Consider the following 15,466-nt stretch of genomic DNA (forward strand, 5'->3'; position numbering starts at 1 on the left):
CGGCACACCCACGAGTTTGCCAGATTCCGCCGTCCGCCCAAAGAATGAGTGGGTTCATTGTTAGCCGCAAGTGGGTGCGAGCTGCGGAATCCACTTCAGGTGTTCCGCTGGGATTCCGTCATTTGCACATTCCCTAAAAGTGGAAATAGCCTGCAAGATATTTTTGTTAAGCATAAACTTCTGAAGAACATTAGAAAATGATTTATCCTTATATTTGCTCGGTCTGGTGAGGCACCATACTCTTAAGGCCCTATTCCACGAAACGATTATCGTTCGTATTCGGCCGATATCTGCCGCTACGGACGATAATCGTCCGGTGGAATAGAGTACAATGTTCAGCCGACATCGTTGTTGAAAAACAAGCGACTGATATAGCAGCGATCTGCTGCCGTCGCTCCGTTGAATAGGAGCATCGGCAGCAGACTCTGCTATATCCTATGGGCTGCCCGGACGATCAGCGATCCCCCAGGCAGCCCCCCGCAGCTCCCCGCCGCCCCCTCCCGCTCGCTGCAGCCGCGTTGAATAGCGGCGGCAGCGAGCGGGGAACGAGGAGCAAACGAGGGCTGAGAGCGCTCGTTTGCTCCTCTAAACGACCTGTGGAATAGGGGCATTACTTGATTCTGCTTGCTCTAAGCCTATTTCTAATTTGACAGCTTCTGTATGTTTTCTTTGTTGAAAGCCCTGAGACATTTTCCGGAGACTTGAAGTCTCAGAAGCAGTCCCTTCAAAGAGTTTGGCCATGAATCCCACCCCGGCTCTTCTAATAAGGTTGCCACCAGCAAAAACATATAAAATGGGGTTAGCACTGCTACTAAGATATGCAAAGGCTATTGCATTAGGTCGGGCTGTTTTAGCTGCGTTTTTGAGAGTTTCTGATGAAAATATTTCCCCTGATACCTGTAACATATTGACTACCTGGTATGGAAGCCAGAAGAGGGCAAAAGTTACTATAATCATGATGACCAATCGGCTTGTCTTTTCTTTAGTTTGAAACTTTGCTGTTCTTAACCTTAGTCCAATATAGACATAACAGGACACTATGATGGTAAATGGTATAACAAATCCTGTCACAGTCTCGAAAGTATACTGAAAAATCACATGTTCTGAACTGGTATGAAAAGGTATACAAAATGGTCGACCATATACAGGTATTACAGCACGGTAGAAGAACATTGTAATAGCTAACAGGAATGCTAATATCCATATTGATGCTATTATGCTTCGGACTACCGGTTTTGTTCGTGTTCTCTTAGTGAAGGGTCGAACCACAGCTAGAAAGCGGTCTATGCTCATAAACATGATCAAGAATATACTGGTGTACATGCTGAAACCACAAATATAATAGCACATTTTGCAAACGATTGCCCCAAATATCCAGCTACCAGTGGAGAGTAAATGGAGAAAAAATGGTGCTGTAAGGATGACAATGATGTCCGCCATGGCCAGATGTAAAATGAGGAGACAAATAACTTTGCGTTTTTTCATTTGTGTCATGATTGTCCAGATGACAAACGCATTTCCTGGGAATCCAATGATAAATGCAATGGAGAGAATTGCAATGCCAAGGGTGGCCGATGTTCCTGAAGATAACACTGGAATCTTAGTGGAATTTGTAAAAACAGACGTTATATTGGACGTTGTTGCCAGGCCAAGCGATGTATTCTGTTATAGGAAAAAGAAAAGGAATCAGATAAATTCAATCAAGAGCAAAATAAAACTGTATTAATACAGTATTTATATAATAGCCAATGTACCAGTAATAGTTTGTGATTTCTGAGAAAATAGAATAAAATCTCTGTGCATTCTCAATATAGTAGATAGCCCCCTGTGTGCAGCTCCTATTTAGTATTAGGCCCCATCAGTGCAGCCCCCCTATAGTAGATAGAACCCTATGTGCAGCTTCTATAATAGCAGTCCCCCCTGTGCAGCTTTTTTATAGTAGATAGCATCCTATTTGCCCCTCTAGAATAAGGGGAGTTGCATAAGTGCAGATCCCATATAGCACTAGACCCTTCTGTACAGCTCTTATGTACCACTAGGCAACTCTTTGCAGCCCCCATATTGTATTAGGCCCTCTGTGTAGCTTCTATATAGTATTAGACCCCTCTGTGCAGCTTCCATATAGTACTAGGCCCTTCTTTGTAGCCCCCATATAGTAGACAGCCCACTCTGTGCCGCTTCAATATAATAGTTGGCCACTTTGTGCAACCCCATTTAGTAGATAGCCTCCTTTGTGCAGCCCCTCTTTAACTGCCCTCCATATAGTAAACAGCCCAACTGTGCAGCTTCTATATAGTATTAAGCCACTCAGTGCAGCTTCCGTATAGTAGATAGCCCACTCTGTTCAGCTCCCATATAGTAACAGGCCCCTCTGTGCATATAGTAGATAGCCCCTTCTGCGCAGCGTGTTAGAGATGTGTTACAGAGATGATGCCTCCACCTCAAGTTCTTGGCATCCTTCATGAATTTCGTATGTGTCTAGGTAGGTAGAATTGCCCCCTGAGTAGGTACAGTGCCCCCCAGTATGTAGTGTTGAGCATCAATAGAAATAATGGGGGAGATTTATCAAACATGGTGTAAAGTAAAACTGGCTCAGTTGCCCCTAGCAACCAATCAGATTCCACTTTTCATTTCTTACAGACTCTTAGGAAAATGAAAGGTGGAATCTGATTGGTTCCTAGGGGCAACTGAGCCAGTTTCACTTTAAACTATGTTTGATTAATCAGGTACACTGCTTCCTTAAGGCTGCCCTTCAGTAGATTAATTGTCCCCCCAAAGTATATAGTGCTTCCCCCTCAGTAGGTACAGTACCCCCCAGTAGGTAGAGCTACCCCCTCTGTAGTATTGCACATCAGTAGGTGCAATAACTCTACCAGTTGGTAGAGTTGCCCCTTAGTAGGTTCAGCCCCCCCCCCCAAGTATCTCAATTTTTTTTTAACTTAAAAAAACATAAAAATAATCCAAATCCTTGTGCTTAAAGGACAACTCCCGCGCTAAGGAAAAAAAACAAAAACCAATCAGAAACCTAGCTTTTATACTTCTCATCCCTCCTGAGCTGTCACTGTTTGAATTTCCCACCGTCTGTGTACCTTCTGATTTCTAGTCTTGTTCTTCATTTCTTCCTTGCTTCCTGGTTTCAGCTTCCCATGATGCACTTTGGCTGCTGTGACACAGCAAGTGCCTGCCCCTCCATTCACTACAACTCCCATCATACACTACACATGACCCCCTCTCTGGCTCTCTTCAGTCAGGCTGCTATATACACACACTGAAGCTGCACACACATCACCTCACTGTAGTGTACATTCTGCAGGATTAGGTCAGGGCAGCAGGGGAGAGATAAGACGTCTGTGTAGCTGACGTGCCGGGAGTGAGGAGAAAGATAAGCAAGTGACATCACTCACTCACTGAGTCCACTCGGTAGCAGGAGGGAGTATGGGGGAGGGGGTCCTGTAGCTGGTTATGTGCCGGGAGTCAGTCACGAGTCATTATTGAGTTGCAGAATGACAGATGGCTTACAGTTGCTCAGCCAATGGGAGCTGAGCAAGCCTAGTCACCTGACCAGGCAGGGGAGGGGGAGGCTGGTGTGACAGGAGCTAGAGCAGCCCTCCTGCTGATGACTCATCGTCACTAGAAGGAGCTGAGAGCAGCCTGGTGACGACAGTAATTAGGTATGAAGGAGTTTCTTACACTTCCTGGTGGGGGGGGGTTGAGGGGGGAAAAGACAGGGAAGGAGGACAGACAGGTGATTGAAGTATATTACTGTGTTATATAACTTTGTAATGTGCTTCAATTACTGGGAAAAAGTTTTTCATGGGAGTTGTCCTTTAACCTCCTGAATTTTAAACGTGCTTTGTGGGTTGTCCTGTGTCAGCATATAATGATTGCAATAACCATCATTAACGATAATCGGTTTGTGTATTCTGGTGAGCGATTTCAGATAATTCTCAAAAGTGGTAATTTAGCGATTGTTGATCAAAGAATACAAAAATCGCTTTGTCTAATGGCACTATAACTAAGGGGATACAAAGAGTCCTGCACATCAATGTAATTCAAATAACACAAAGCTGATAAAAGCTGCAGATAAACAAAAAACACAAAGGGGTGCTGTTAAAATATACCGTCCCCCACGCTATCTTCTTCCCTTCCTATTCTCCCTTCTTATGTTAATCTTTCTATTTGCCCTCTATTATTATTCGCAGGAGAGTGTTAGTGAATAACCTAAGATCAAGTACTGATGTGCCATGTTTATGCCATGTCTACTGTATATCTAAATAAGACAAACAATATTAACTGGTTTTGCTTTATTTTGAAGTTGTAAGACCCTGATTCACTGATGTTTTTCCCTCCTTTTTTACTACACTATATTTTACCCCTTACCTGTTATCTGTTCTACCCATTATTTTTTATTCGGTAAAGTTTACAACCGAATACCTCCCCCACGTCCACGTTACTTGGTAATTGACTTGGACTTTCAGCTGTGTATAGGAACCAGACAACCCTACGATGTATGCTTTATGGTTTATGTTATTCTTCATTTTTATGTCCGTACTTTGGCACTTTTTTCCTGAGCCTATATGCTCTATGCTTTATTTTATATTGCATTGTATGTACTATCCTTTATTCTTCAATAAAAAATAAGTTATAAAAAAAAAAAAAAATACCGTCCCCCAAAAATCAGGGTCCACATAAAGTACATGTCAACCACCTACATAATGAACTGCACAAAAACAGCTAAATGATTGCAGGTGTTTAGCTGTGTTATTGTAGTTTCAAAAGCTTATCAAGCTTATTCAAAAGGTAATGTCCATGCTCCCCGGTGTCCTTCTTCTCTGGTCCCATCCCGTTTCTTTGCGGTAACAGCCTGCTGTCACTTTTGTTTTACGAGTGACAGCCCGCTCAGCCAATCACAGGCTGAATAGGAAGGGAGAGCTCTGCGACCAGTGTCTGGCTATATGAACCGTCACTCTACAGGCATGACTACAGGTTGACCACCATACCGACTTGTTGTATTTCACACATATGGTTAACACATGGCTAATGTCCCTAGGGAACTCCTCAGGAAATATTACTCTAGCATTTACAACATGGCTAGTACTGTATGGGAAAAAATCAGTCGCATAATGTAGATTGCAACCACCATTTTCCTTGATATGATATTTCAAATCATGCCCCACATACTATAATATTTTATATCTTACATACCATAATAATTTATACATTAAATTCTCTTACATAACTTTTATTACATTCTTGCATACTAGAAATTAACATATCACATACTATAAAATATCACATCCCATACTAGAAGGTATCTTTTCCCAAATTCTGAGCTCTCCAGAAGTTTCACACATTGTGGTGCTAACTTACATGGTCAGGTGTTCTCCAATTTTATTACATTCTGTTTATTAAAGGGACTGTGTGCTGTATACTTACCCATCCCACTCCGCCCTGGTTCCTGCTCTGCCACTGTCATCTGGTATGTTACCTACAGCCACGGAAGCATCAGTAAATGGCTACTTACACCGCACAATCCCTTTAAGTCTATTACTTACTGCCTCAGCCATGATGCTGCAGAGTCGGTCAGATTGGGACCCCCTTGTAAATTCCAGTATAGTAGTCCTTTTAGGAATCTGTCATGTTATGCTTGAACTGAAGGTTTAAAAGAAAGAAGCGATGTTACAACTAGAACCTATAGAACATTGCTGGTAGATTTCCTGCTGTCACAACACTTGTGTGTACCAGTTGATTGCAAAATGATATGCAAGTGGATTAAACCACATGACAATAAACATGACAGCCAACTCACCCGCAGTGTTCAGCCAAGTACCCCGACCAGATACAGGGCTCTATTACTGGCAACAGTCAAACAAACCAGGGTCCAGCTTTCTTAGTAATAAGATTCTTACTTTATTAAAGTAAAACCCAACCACCCAAGCACTTGTAGAGTAGCAGAACAGACACAAGTGTAGCTTTGTAGATTAACGTGTAACTGTCATTTAATTTTGTATTGCAGAAATCAGAGTTGCTCCCCCCCGAACTCACGTCCTGCTGCCTCTACCGGACCACCTGGTGCCGCTACCACCACCGGACTGCACAACCCCCCATGCTGAACGGGTTCTCGGTCTCCCCTGTACGCCCCTCAAGCCGCTGGTCAACACCCCCCCCCCCCCCCGCATGATCGCAGCAGGCACCCCCGCCCCCTGTCACCCCCCCTGCTGACAGGTCTTGATTTGAGTTGTAGTTTAGCTACCCGTGGCCATCCGGGTTGCAGAACTACAGCTCACATCATGCACTGCTGACAAGTCATGATGTGAGTTGTAGTTCTGCAACCTAAATGGCCACGGGTAGCTAACCTACAACTCCCATCAAGCCCTGTCAGCAGGGCATGATGGGAATTGTAGTTTTGCCATCTGCGACCATCCAGGTTGCAGAACTACAACACACATCATGCCCTGCTGACAGGTCATGATGGGAGTTGTAGTTCTGCAACATGTGGCCATCCAGGTTGCAGAACTACATCTCCTATCATGTCCTATTGGCAGTTCATAAAGGAAGTTGTAGTTCTTCAACAGATTAGAGGATGACACATGGCATGAGAGGAACACGGTGGCACGGCACATGAGGGGGACACGCTGGCACGGTACACAAGGGGAGGAAGGGGGCATGGTACACGAGTGGAACACAGTGGCAAAGTACATAAAGGGAACACAATGGTAAGGCACATGAGGGGAGATGATGGCACGGCTCCTGAGGGGAACGCGGTGGCACGATACATGAGGGGGAGATGGTGACACGGTACACTAGGGGCTATGTGGGTACTTGGTGATGTATGTTGGCATTCTAGGCCATATTGAAAACACTTTTTTTTTCTGATCTGGAAATCCTGAAGGTGTTTCCTGATGGTTTTCTGATGCCTTTTGAGGACTCCTGATCAGGATTTCCTGACAGTAACAACTGACACGGACATGTGAATGAGGCCTTAAAGGGATATTCTAGTAAGAAAAATTTTGATTTAACCCCTAGCTAAAAACACACCTGTCTTTTATATACAGTCTTCAGCTTTTGTGAGCTGCTTACCTGCATTTTGCCTGACAGTGTAACGGTGGCTGCATCTTTCTCACTGTGTCTCACTCCTCATTGCTCCCCCTCCCCTTAGGGACAGAGGACATGAGCCCTCTGTCTCCTCCGTGGGCCTGGCTTCCTTTACTATGTGCTTGCAAACAAGGCTTAAAGCCAATTGCGAGGAGAAGGTGGGTACATGACATAAGAACATCAGTCGTGGTGCATGCAAAGAAATGTAATTTCCTGGTCATGGGCCATGTATGAACATGGGCAGCACTGGAAAATGGTTATACTGTATATGGTCACCGGAGAACCAGAAAAAAAAAAGCAGAAACAAATGGAAAATCATATTGGGCAATTGGTGAGAATAACAATATGATATATATATATATATATGTTATTTTTTTGCCCTCAATCATCGGATAACCTCTTTAAGGGCTTAGTTACCACACTCACTCACCATCCTGTGGTGTGTTGGTAGCCTATAAGTGGCAAAGAGGATAGGCCCCCACAAACTGTTCCCCATTGTGCCGTAGAGCCTGATAGAGTCTCATAGGCTTCTGTAGTGATGACACTGGAGGCCTCAGTGAGACCTCCGGTTGTCATAGCTACCATAGTTACTATGGGGGAGTTTTATCAAACATGGTGTAAAGTAGAACCGTCTCAGTTGCCCCTAGCAACCAATCAGATTCCACCTTTCATTTTCCAAAGTCTGTGAGGAATGAAAAGTGGAGTCTGATTGGTTTCTAGGGGCAACTGAGACAGTTTCACTTTACACCATGTTTGATAAATCTCTCCCTATGTGATTAGAGATGAGTGAACCTCAAGCATGCTTGAGTCCATCCGAACCCGATCGTTCGGCATTTGATTAGCGGGGGCTGCTGAACTTGGATAAAGCTCTAAGGTTGTCTGGAAAACATGGATACAACCAATGACTATATCCATGTTTTCCACATAGCCTTAGGGCTTTATGCAACTTCAGCAGCCACCGCTAATCAAATGCCGAACGGGGAAAAGGGGACAAGGGGACTCACTGTAAAAATGTATGTGCATTTACGTCCATTAGCGGGAACAGGTTGTAGGCTGGTAGAGGAAGCTGGTAGTTATTTAACTTAGCTGCATATTAGTCTGCCAAATGCATCTAAACTCCTATGCATTGTATTGTACCTTCTTATGACTCGTCGCTGACTGTGTTGGCATTCTTGGATATGTATGGACTGTATGCCTTTAATTTACATTGTGAAGTTTCTGTAGAGACCAATCCTACAGCTGCCCTGAAAAGCGTAGTGTATCAATATTTTAATTCCACCTTTAGTTTGTCCTGCCCATTGAGAGCTGTGCCTGTTCACCTGCGTGCTGTTGGGAGTGGAGAATTTGGTCCTGATTTTCCCTGGAGGAGTTATACAGGGAGGGTGCAGTATTACTTGCCTGTCACCTAAGTGCTCAAGTGAGAGTTTTGCTGATATACTCAGTTAACCTTGCCTAGAGGTTTCTATGCCAGTGCTATACACCAGTATGCTGCATTCAGCCTGTAGTAATGGTCCTGCTCCCACTTCCTATGTTCTGTCTCGATCTCTCTGTTACTAGAGACAGAGTAAACCTAACAACCATCAGTAAACAGCAAATTCAATGTAAGTTAAACCCCCCTAGTGGTTAAAACATTTATCAATGAAGAAACAGTGAAAATATTTTAATGGAAGCAAGTTGCACTATGGATACCGATGGTACATATTATTGAACAAGCATGTATGAAAAGTTACATAGTAATCATCTAAAATAAAGTAACAGTATTATTTTATGCATCTACAGAGAATAAAATGTTGGAAAATATTACATTTCTTGTGAATAATAACTTAAATGATAGATTGAAAAAAATATGGGGGAAGATTTATCAACCTGTCTTATAGTAAGATTCTCCTTATTGCCCATAGTAACCAATCTCCCCTTTGGTGTCTATAAAAGTTTGGGAATGTTATTGCTAGGATATATTCCTCAGTATTTAAAGGGGTGTTCAAGGAAAAATCCACAGGATAGGAGAAAAATAGGAGATCGTGGGGGGTCCAACCACTCTACCCCCCCCCCCCCCCACCAATTTCCATATTGGGCCCCGCCAGCTCTGTTATGAATAGAGCCACGGGTACAGTGCGTGACTTGCAGTTCTATTCATTCTATTGAGCAACAAAAGGAGCCAAATACAGCACTCTTCCAGCTTACTCGGCTCTTTCCGGCACCTCCATAGGAATGAATAGAGCTGCGGGTCACTCGCTGTACCCGCGGCTCTATTCATAAAAGTAAGACCCAATATCCTGTGGATAGAGGAAAAGTTCATTTTTTGGAATACCCCTTTAGGTATCTACAGTGGGATAGGTAATGTATTTTACTATATAATGATCCTCAGCATGCAGTGCAGTTTTGTTTTTAAAATAAAGTAGCATGGTGGTAAATCAAAGAGACAGCTCATTCTGCTGTTCTGTTACTATGCTTTGTAAAAGTTTTAAGCAGATATAGAACAAATGCTGAAAAATAAGAATGCTTTAAAATAATAGAAATATTAATAGTTTGCTTTTATAAAAAAAACACTTGCGTTCACTACAACATCAATTCTACATAGCTTTTACAGTTTTGGAAGGAACTCAGCAGAGAGGTTGTTCCACACTCGCCAGATCTCTCCCACTATAATTTCTGGTTATGGGGTTTCCTGAGGGAGCAGGTCAACCATGACAGACCTGCAGCAGTGTCAGATCTGAAGAACAGCATTCATTCGCATGTTGTAGTCAACAAGTAAAAAAAGGTCCAAGGTGACATCTTGAACATTTGTAGCGTTATTTGTTATAGCTACAGCACAACGTCGTAACTTTTTGTCCAACTTTTTTTCTATTTCAAAAATGGCAAGCTTATCATATAAAGTGCATTTTGTCTGATTTATATCAGATAAGCACCCTCCAGCACCCTCGGAGGTAGTGGAGTATAATTTTGCTAACTCCGTATATCTAAAAAGTTTTTGAAAATTATTATAATCGACCCGTTTGGTTAGACAACATACACTTACTCGGCTCTGCTTCCTCTAAGCCTTTGCCTAATTCCACAGATGACGTATGACTTCTTTGCCGAAAAACCTGAGAGATTTTATAGAAACTTGAAGACTCAGAAGCAGTCCCTTCAAAGAGTTTGGCCATGAATCCCACCCCAGCTGTTCTAATAAAGTTTCCACCAGCAAAAACATATAAAATGGGGTTAGCACTGCTACTAAGAAATGCAAAGGCTATTGCATTAGGTCGGACTGTTTTAGCTGCGTTTTTGAGAGTTTCTGATAAAAATATTTCCCCTGAGACCTGTAATATATTGACTACCTGGTATGGAAGCCAGAAGAGGGCAAAAGTTACTATAATCATGATGACCAATCGGCTTGTCTTTTCCTTAGTTTGAAACTTTGCTGTTCTTAATCTTAGTCCAATATAGACATAACAGGACACTATGATAGTGAATGGTATAACAAATCCTGTCACAGTCTCAAAAGTATACTGAAAAATCACATGTTCTGAACTGGTATGAAAAGGTATACATAGTGGTCGACCATATACAGGTATTACAGCACGGTAAAAGAACATTGTAATAGCTAACAGGAATGCTGATATCCATATTGATGCTATTATGCTTCGGACCACCGGCTTTGTTCGCATTTTGTGAGATGCAAAAGGTCTAGCCACAGCTAGAAAGCGGTCTATGCTCATGAACATGATCAAGAATATACTGGTATACATGCTGAAACCACAAATATAATAGCAGATTTTACAAATTATTTTCCCAAATATCCAGCGACCAGTGGAGAGTAAATGGAGAAAAAATGGTGCTGTAAGGATGACAATGATGTCCGCCATGGCCAGATGTAAAATGAGGAGACAAGTCACTGTGCGTTTTTTCATTTGTGTCATGATTGTCCACATGACAAACGCATTTCCCGGGAATCCAATGATAAATGCAATGGAGAGAATTGCAATGCCAAGGGTGGCCGATGTTCCTGAAGATAACACTGGCATCTTAGTGGAATTTGTAAAAGTTATACTGGACATTGTTGTCAGGCCAAGCGATGTATTCTGTTATAGGAAAAAGACAAGAATCAGATACATTTAACCAAGAGCCAAATAAAACTGTATTAATACAGTATTTATAAAATGGTCAATGTACCAGTAATAGTTTGTGATTTTAAAGAAAATAGGTAGAGTAAAATAATTTCTGTGTAGTCTCCATATAGTAGGTAGATAGCCCGCTATGTGCAGCTTCCATGTAGTATTAGGCCCCATCAGTGCAGCCCCCCATATAGTAGATAGCACTCAATGTGCAGCTTCTATAATAGCAGGCCCCTCTGTGCAGCCTTCATATAGTACTAATCCCCTCTGTTTAGCCTCCATATAGTAGATAGCTGCCCCTTTGCAGCTCCCATAATGTATTAGGCCCCGCAGTGCAGCCCCCATATTGTAAAAAAAGCCCCCTCTGTGTATGCTCTATAAAACAGAGTCCCCTCTGTTCAGCTTCCATATAGTAGATATTCCCTTCTGTGCAGCTCCTATATAGTATTGGGCCCCATTAGTGCAGTCCTCATATAGTCGATAGCATCCTCTTTGCAACTCCTATAGTGGAAGACCCCTTTGTGCAGCTTCTATATAGTAGATAGCCCCCTATGTGCAGCCTCCCTCTAGTATAAGACTTCTATGTGCACATATCCCACTAGACCACTCTGAGTAGATACTCTTACACTGTTACATATAGTATTAGACCCCTTTGTGCATCCTTCAAATAGTACTAGGCGCCTTTGTGCAGCCCCATATAGCAAATAGGCCACTCTATTAATTACCCAAATAGTAGATAGCCCCTCTGTGCAGCCCCTATATAACAGCCATTCATATGGTAAATAGCTCATCTGTGCAGCTCCTATATAGTATTAATCCACTCAGTGCATGGTACACTCTGTTTGATCAAATAGTCTGCTAAGATCCTCACTTTTTAATATCTACAGAGCAGGTGTTTGCCGTGTGTACACTGGAAAGAATATATACGGTAAGCCTTGCACCTGTGGGTTGCTTTTGCACCTTCTGTTTTTTCGTGCAAAATGCAGTGTGAACAGAGTCATAGATGTGCTGCCAATTTTTCCTTTTTTCTGTTAAATATAGACTGGTGTAAACTGTCCACAGCAACCAATCACAGCTCATGCTTTAAGCTCAGGTAAAATGAAAGCTGAGCTGTGATTGGTTGCTGTGGGCAGTTTACACCAGTCTATATTTTACAGCCTTTGATAAATCTGGGATAGTGTTAAAAAAATATATAGATTACAGTAACTTATACATCATGTCATACACACAGTACTATATAATATCATACATGAATATCATACATATACATATACACATACAATAATATATCATATCTTACATACTACAACATCTACATTCTGAGCTCTCCTGATGTTTCACACTTTGTGTCACTATCCTGCATGGTCAGGTGTTCTCCAATTTATTACAGATCATTAATGGTCAAGGCTTTGGAGGAAATACCTGTGTATACTTACCAGTCCCAATACGTTGCAGATTCCAGTTCCCATGAAGCCCTCTGTCTGCCACTGTCATCTGACTTAACCCCCACAGCACCAATAAATGGTCAATTACACTACACATCCCCTTTAAGTCTATTACTTACTGCCTCAGCCATGATGCTGCAGAGTAGGTCAGATTGGAATACTCTTGAAAATTCCTTTAAGGAATGATATGCTTGAACACAAGGTTTAAATGAAAGAAGCGATGTTACAACTAAAACCTATAGAACATTGCAGGTAGATTTCCTGCTATCACAACACTTGTGTGTACAAATTGATTGCAAAATTATATGCAAGTGGATAAAACCACATGACAATAAACATAACAGCCAACTCACCCGCAGTGTTCAGCCAAGTACTCCGACCGGATATAGGGCTCTATTAATGGCAATAATGAAGCAAACGAGGATCCAGCTTTCTTAGTAATAAGATTCTTACTTCATTAATAGTGATGAGCGAGTACTAAAATGCTCGGGTGCTCGGTACTCGAGACGAATATTTCCCAATCCTCGGGTGCTCGTTTTGAGTAACGAACCCCATTGAAGTCAATGGGAAGCTCGAGCATTTTTGCAGGGGACCCAAGCTCGGCCCAGGGAAGATTGCGTGAAAACCTGTCAACCTCAGAAAATGATGGAAACACCACGGAAATGGACAGGAAACAGCAGGGGCAGCATGCATGGATGCCTCTGAGGCTGCCTAATCGCACTATTACACCAAATTCTGTGTGTAAGTGGTGCTTTATGTTGTATGGCACCTGTTACACAGGACAATGAACAGTAAGGTTGGATATGGCTGCACTAAAAACGAAAGCAACCCTGCACACTGGCTGCAGATGACAACAGATACTGGTCAGACTAGTTTTTGGAGGTAGTTGTATAGAGTCTGTGTGTAAATGGTGCTTTATGGTGTATGCCACCTCTTAAACAGGACAATGAGCAGTGAGGGTCTATGCAGCTGTACTACAAATCACAGCAATAAAATGTACAACAACAGCAGCACCAGCACCAGCCACAAAAAAAATAATAGTACTGAGGACTTTTTTGGGGGTCTGTATGCAACACCTGCTGTCCCCTTTCTGCCAGCAACCGATCACCACAGTGTGCAGCTAAGATCGTGGTAGCTGCACTGCAAGTCCCAGCCAGCAGTCTGGAGTACTCAAAAAAAATAAAAAAAAATAAATTTAAGCCCTTACAAGGGCTGTTGGGTTCTTTCTCTAGTATCCCTGCCTAAAGGAACGCTAATTCCCTCCCTAACGCTCTCCCTGACAATCAGCAGCTCTGTCCCTAATCCTTTCCAGCATGTATGTGAGGCGAGCACCGCCGACCCAGATTCTTATATACCCAGGTCTTCTGATCTGGCCAACCAATCGCTGCTATCGACATGTATGGGTTCCACGTGATTGCAGGATGTACCAAAGAGTCTCCTGCATGTTTATTGGCTGAGAAATTGCGCCCAAACTTACAGGAAAAGGATGATGCCATGTTCTCGAGTATCGCAAGATGCTCGTCCGAGCATCAAGCACCTTCGAGTACCATAATACTCGAACGAGTACCATGCTCATGCTCGCTCATCACTATTTATTAAAGTAAAAACCTTCTATAGTGGGGCATAGAGGGTCTAACTTATAGAGGGTCAAAAAGTGGCCTAACTGCTATATGGGGCATAGAGAGGGCCTAATACTATATGGGGGCCTAGGGGATCTAACTTCTATTTAGGGGCACATAGGGCCTAACTATGTTATTAAGGTACAGCAAGGCCTAAATATTATATGGGGGCACAGAGGGTGATTGACTTTTAGATTGGGACACATAGAAGCTCAGGTACTATAGTCAGTAGGGTCCTAATCAGTAAAAGGCATGGTGATAATAAAAAAATAAATAAATAAAATTGCTTGGCGCATAACCTGTGCACAGGAGAAACCAACTAGAACATATTCAGTTTTTTCTGCAACCATTGTCAAGAGCATTGGACTCATTTCTAGTAAATGTCACTCATTATAGCATTATAGCACAACACCTTACAATCTTAATAACTCTTGGCCATGGTGTAGAACAGTGCTTCGCAAACTGTGAGGCGGGCCTCACCAGTGAAGCGCCCCCTAGTTGTTGGTGAGGCCCAGCTGGGGAGCCAATTTTCACAAATAAACTATGATCTGCACAGTCCTTTTGCTTTTTGCAGAAATCTCTATTTTAGCAACATTATTAATATATTTTGTACTAATTTATTAGTATGTAGAGCTTGGGAGGTGGTTGAAAGGTGGCCCTAGCATTATTTTCATCTTTTAAATAGACTTTCACCACAGATAGTGAGGTCCAGGCACCCTCTTGGTCAGTCTGGTGAGGCCAAGGCATTGCCTTGGTCTGTTGGGTGAGGCTCCAGTACAAAAAGTTTGAGAAGCACTGGTGTAGAATATCTGTAGTTCACAGTGTTCAAGCCCCAGGATCGTTTTGAGTTTGGAGCAAACTGCCTAAAACACATAATTGAAAAGGTATTCCGGGCAGGGAATTTTTTGGGTTGTTTGAAGATACCGTAATAAAGCTTACTTACCTCCCTTGCTCCCACGCTGCTTCTGCTATGTAATGTTTAACGTTTTGCATGGGTTTCTCTGGGTTCTTGGGAGGTGACGCTACAGGTCCGCTCAACCAATCAGCGACTGAGGCGGGTTTAGTTAGTTTGACAGGGCCCATCCCTCATAAACCTGTGCTGATGTGGAGTTGTACATTTATTTTCATTAACATTCTCCAGTATAGCATCTTGTTGCTGTGGATTTACTGTGGATCTCCCTCCTATGCACAGAAAGTGCTGAAATGAATC

The 15,466-nt window shown here is 42.6% G+C and overlaps 2 protein-coding genes across 2 annotated transcripts; both read right to left on the reverse strand.

Moving 5' to 3' along the window:
* Positions 1-585: 585 nt before the first annotated feature.
* Positions 586-7,639, reverse strand: LOC138786470 (leukotriene B4 receptor 1-like). Its single transcript, XM_069963458.1, has 3 exons — positions 7,526-7,639; positions 5,556-5,652; positions 586-1,662 (listed from the first exon to the last, which is right to left on the reverse strand). Exons 2-3 carry the CDS (start codon positions 5,565-5,567, stop codon positions 586-588), a joined length of 1,089 nt encoding a protein of 362 aa, XP_069819559.1. The 5' UTR covers positions 5,568-5,652; positions 7,526-7,639.
* A 2,372-nt stretch (positions 7,640-10,011) lies between these two features.
* LOC138787052 (leukotriene B4 receptor 1-like) lies at positions 10,012-12,826 on the reverse strand. The gene is made up of 2 exons (XM_069964162.1): positions 12,757-12,826; positions 10,012-11,159 (listed from the first exon to the last, which is right to left on the reverse strand). The coding sequence occupies exons 1-2, from the start codon at positions 12,766-12,768 to the stop codon at positions 10,077-10,079; spliced, it is 1,095 nt and encodes a 364-aa protein (XP_069820263.1). The 5' UTR covers positions 12,769-12,826; the 3' UTR covers positions 10,012-10,076.
* Between the last annotated feature and the right edge of the window lie 2,640 nt (positions 12,827-15,466).

This window comes from Dendropsophus ebraccatus, chromosome 3 (assembly GCF_027789765.1).
Source record: "Dendropsophus ebraccatus isolate aDenEbr1 chromosome 3, aDenEbr1.pat, whole genome shotgun sequence".
Taxonomy (NCBI): Eukaryota; Metazoa; Chordata; class Amphibia; order Anura; family Hylidae; genus Dendropsophus; species Dendropsophus ebraccatus.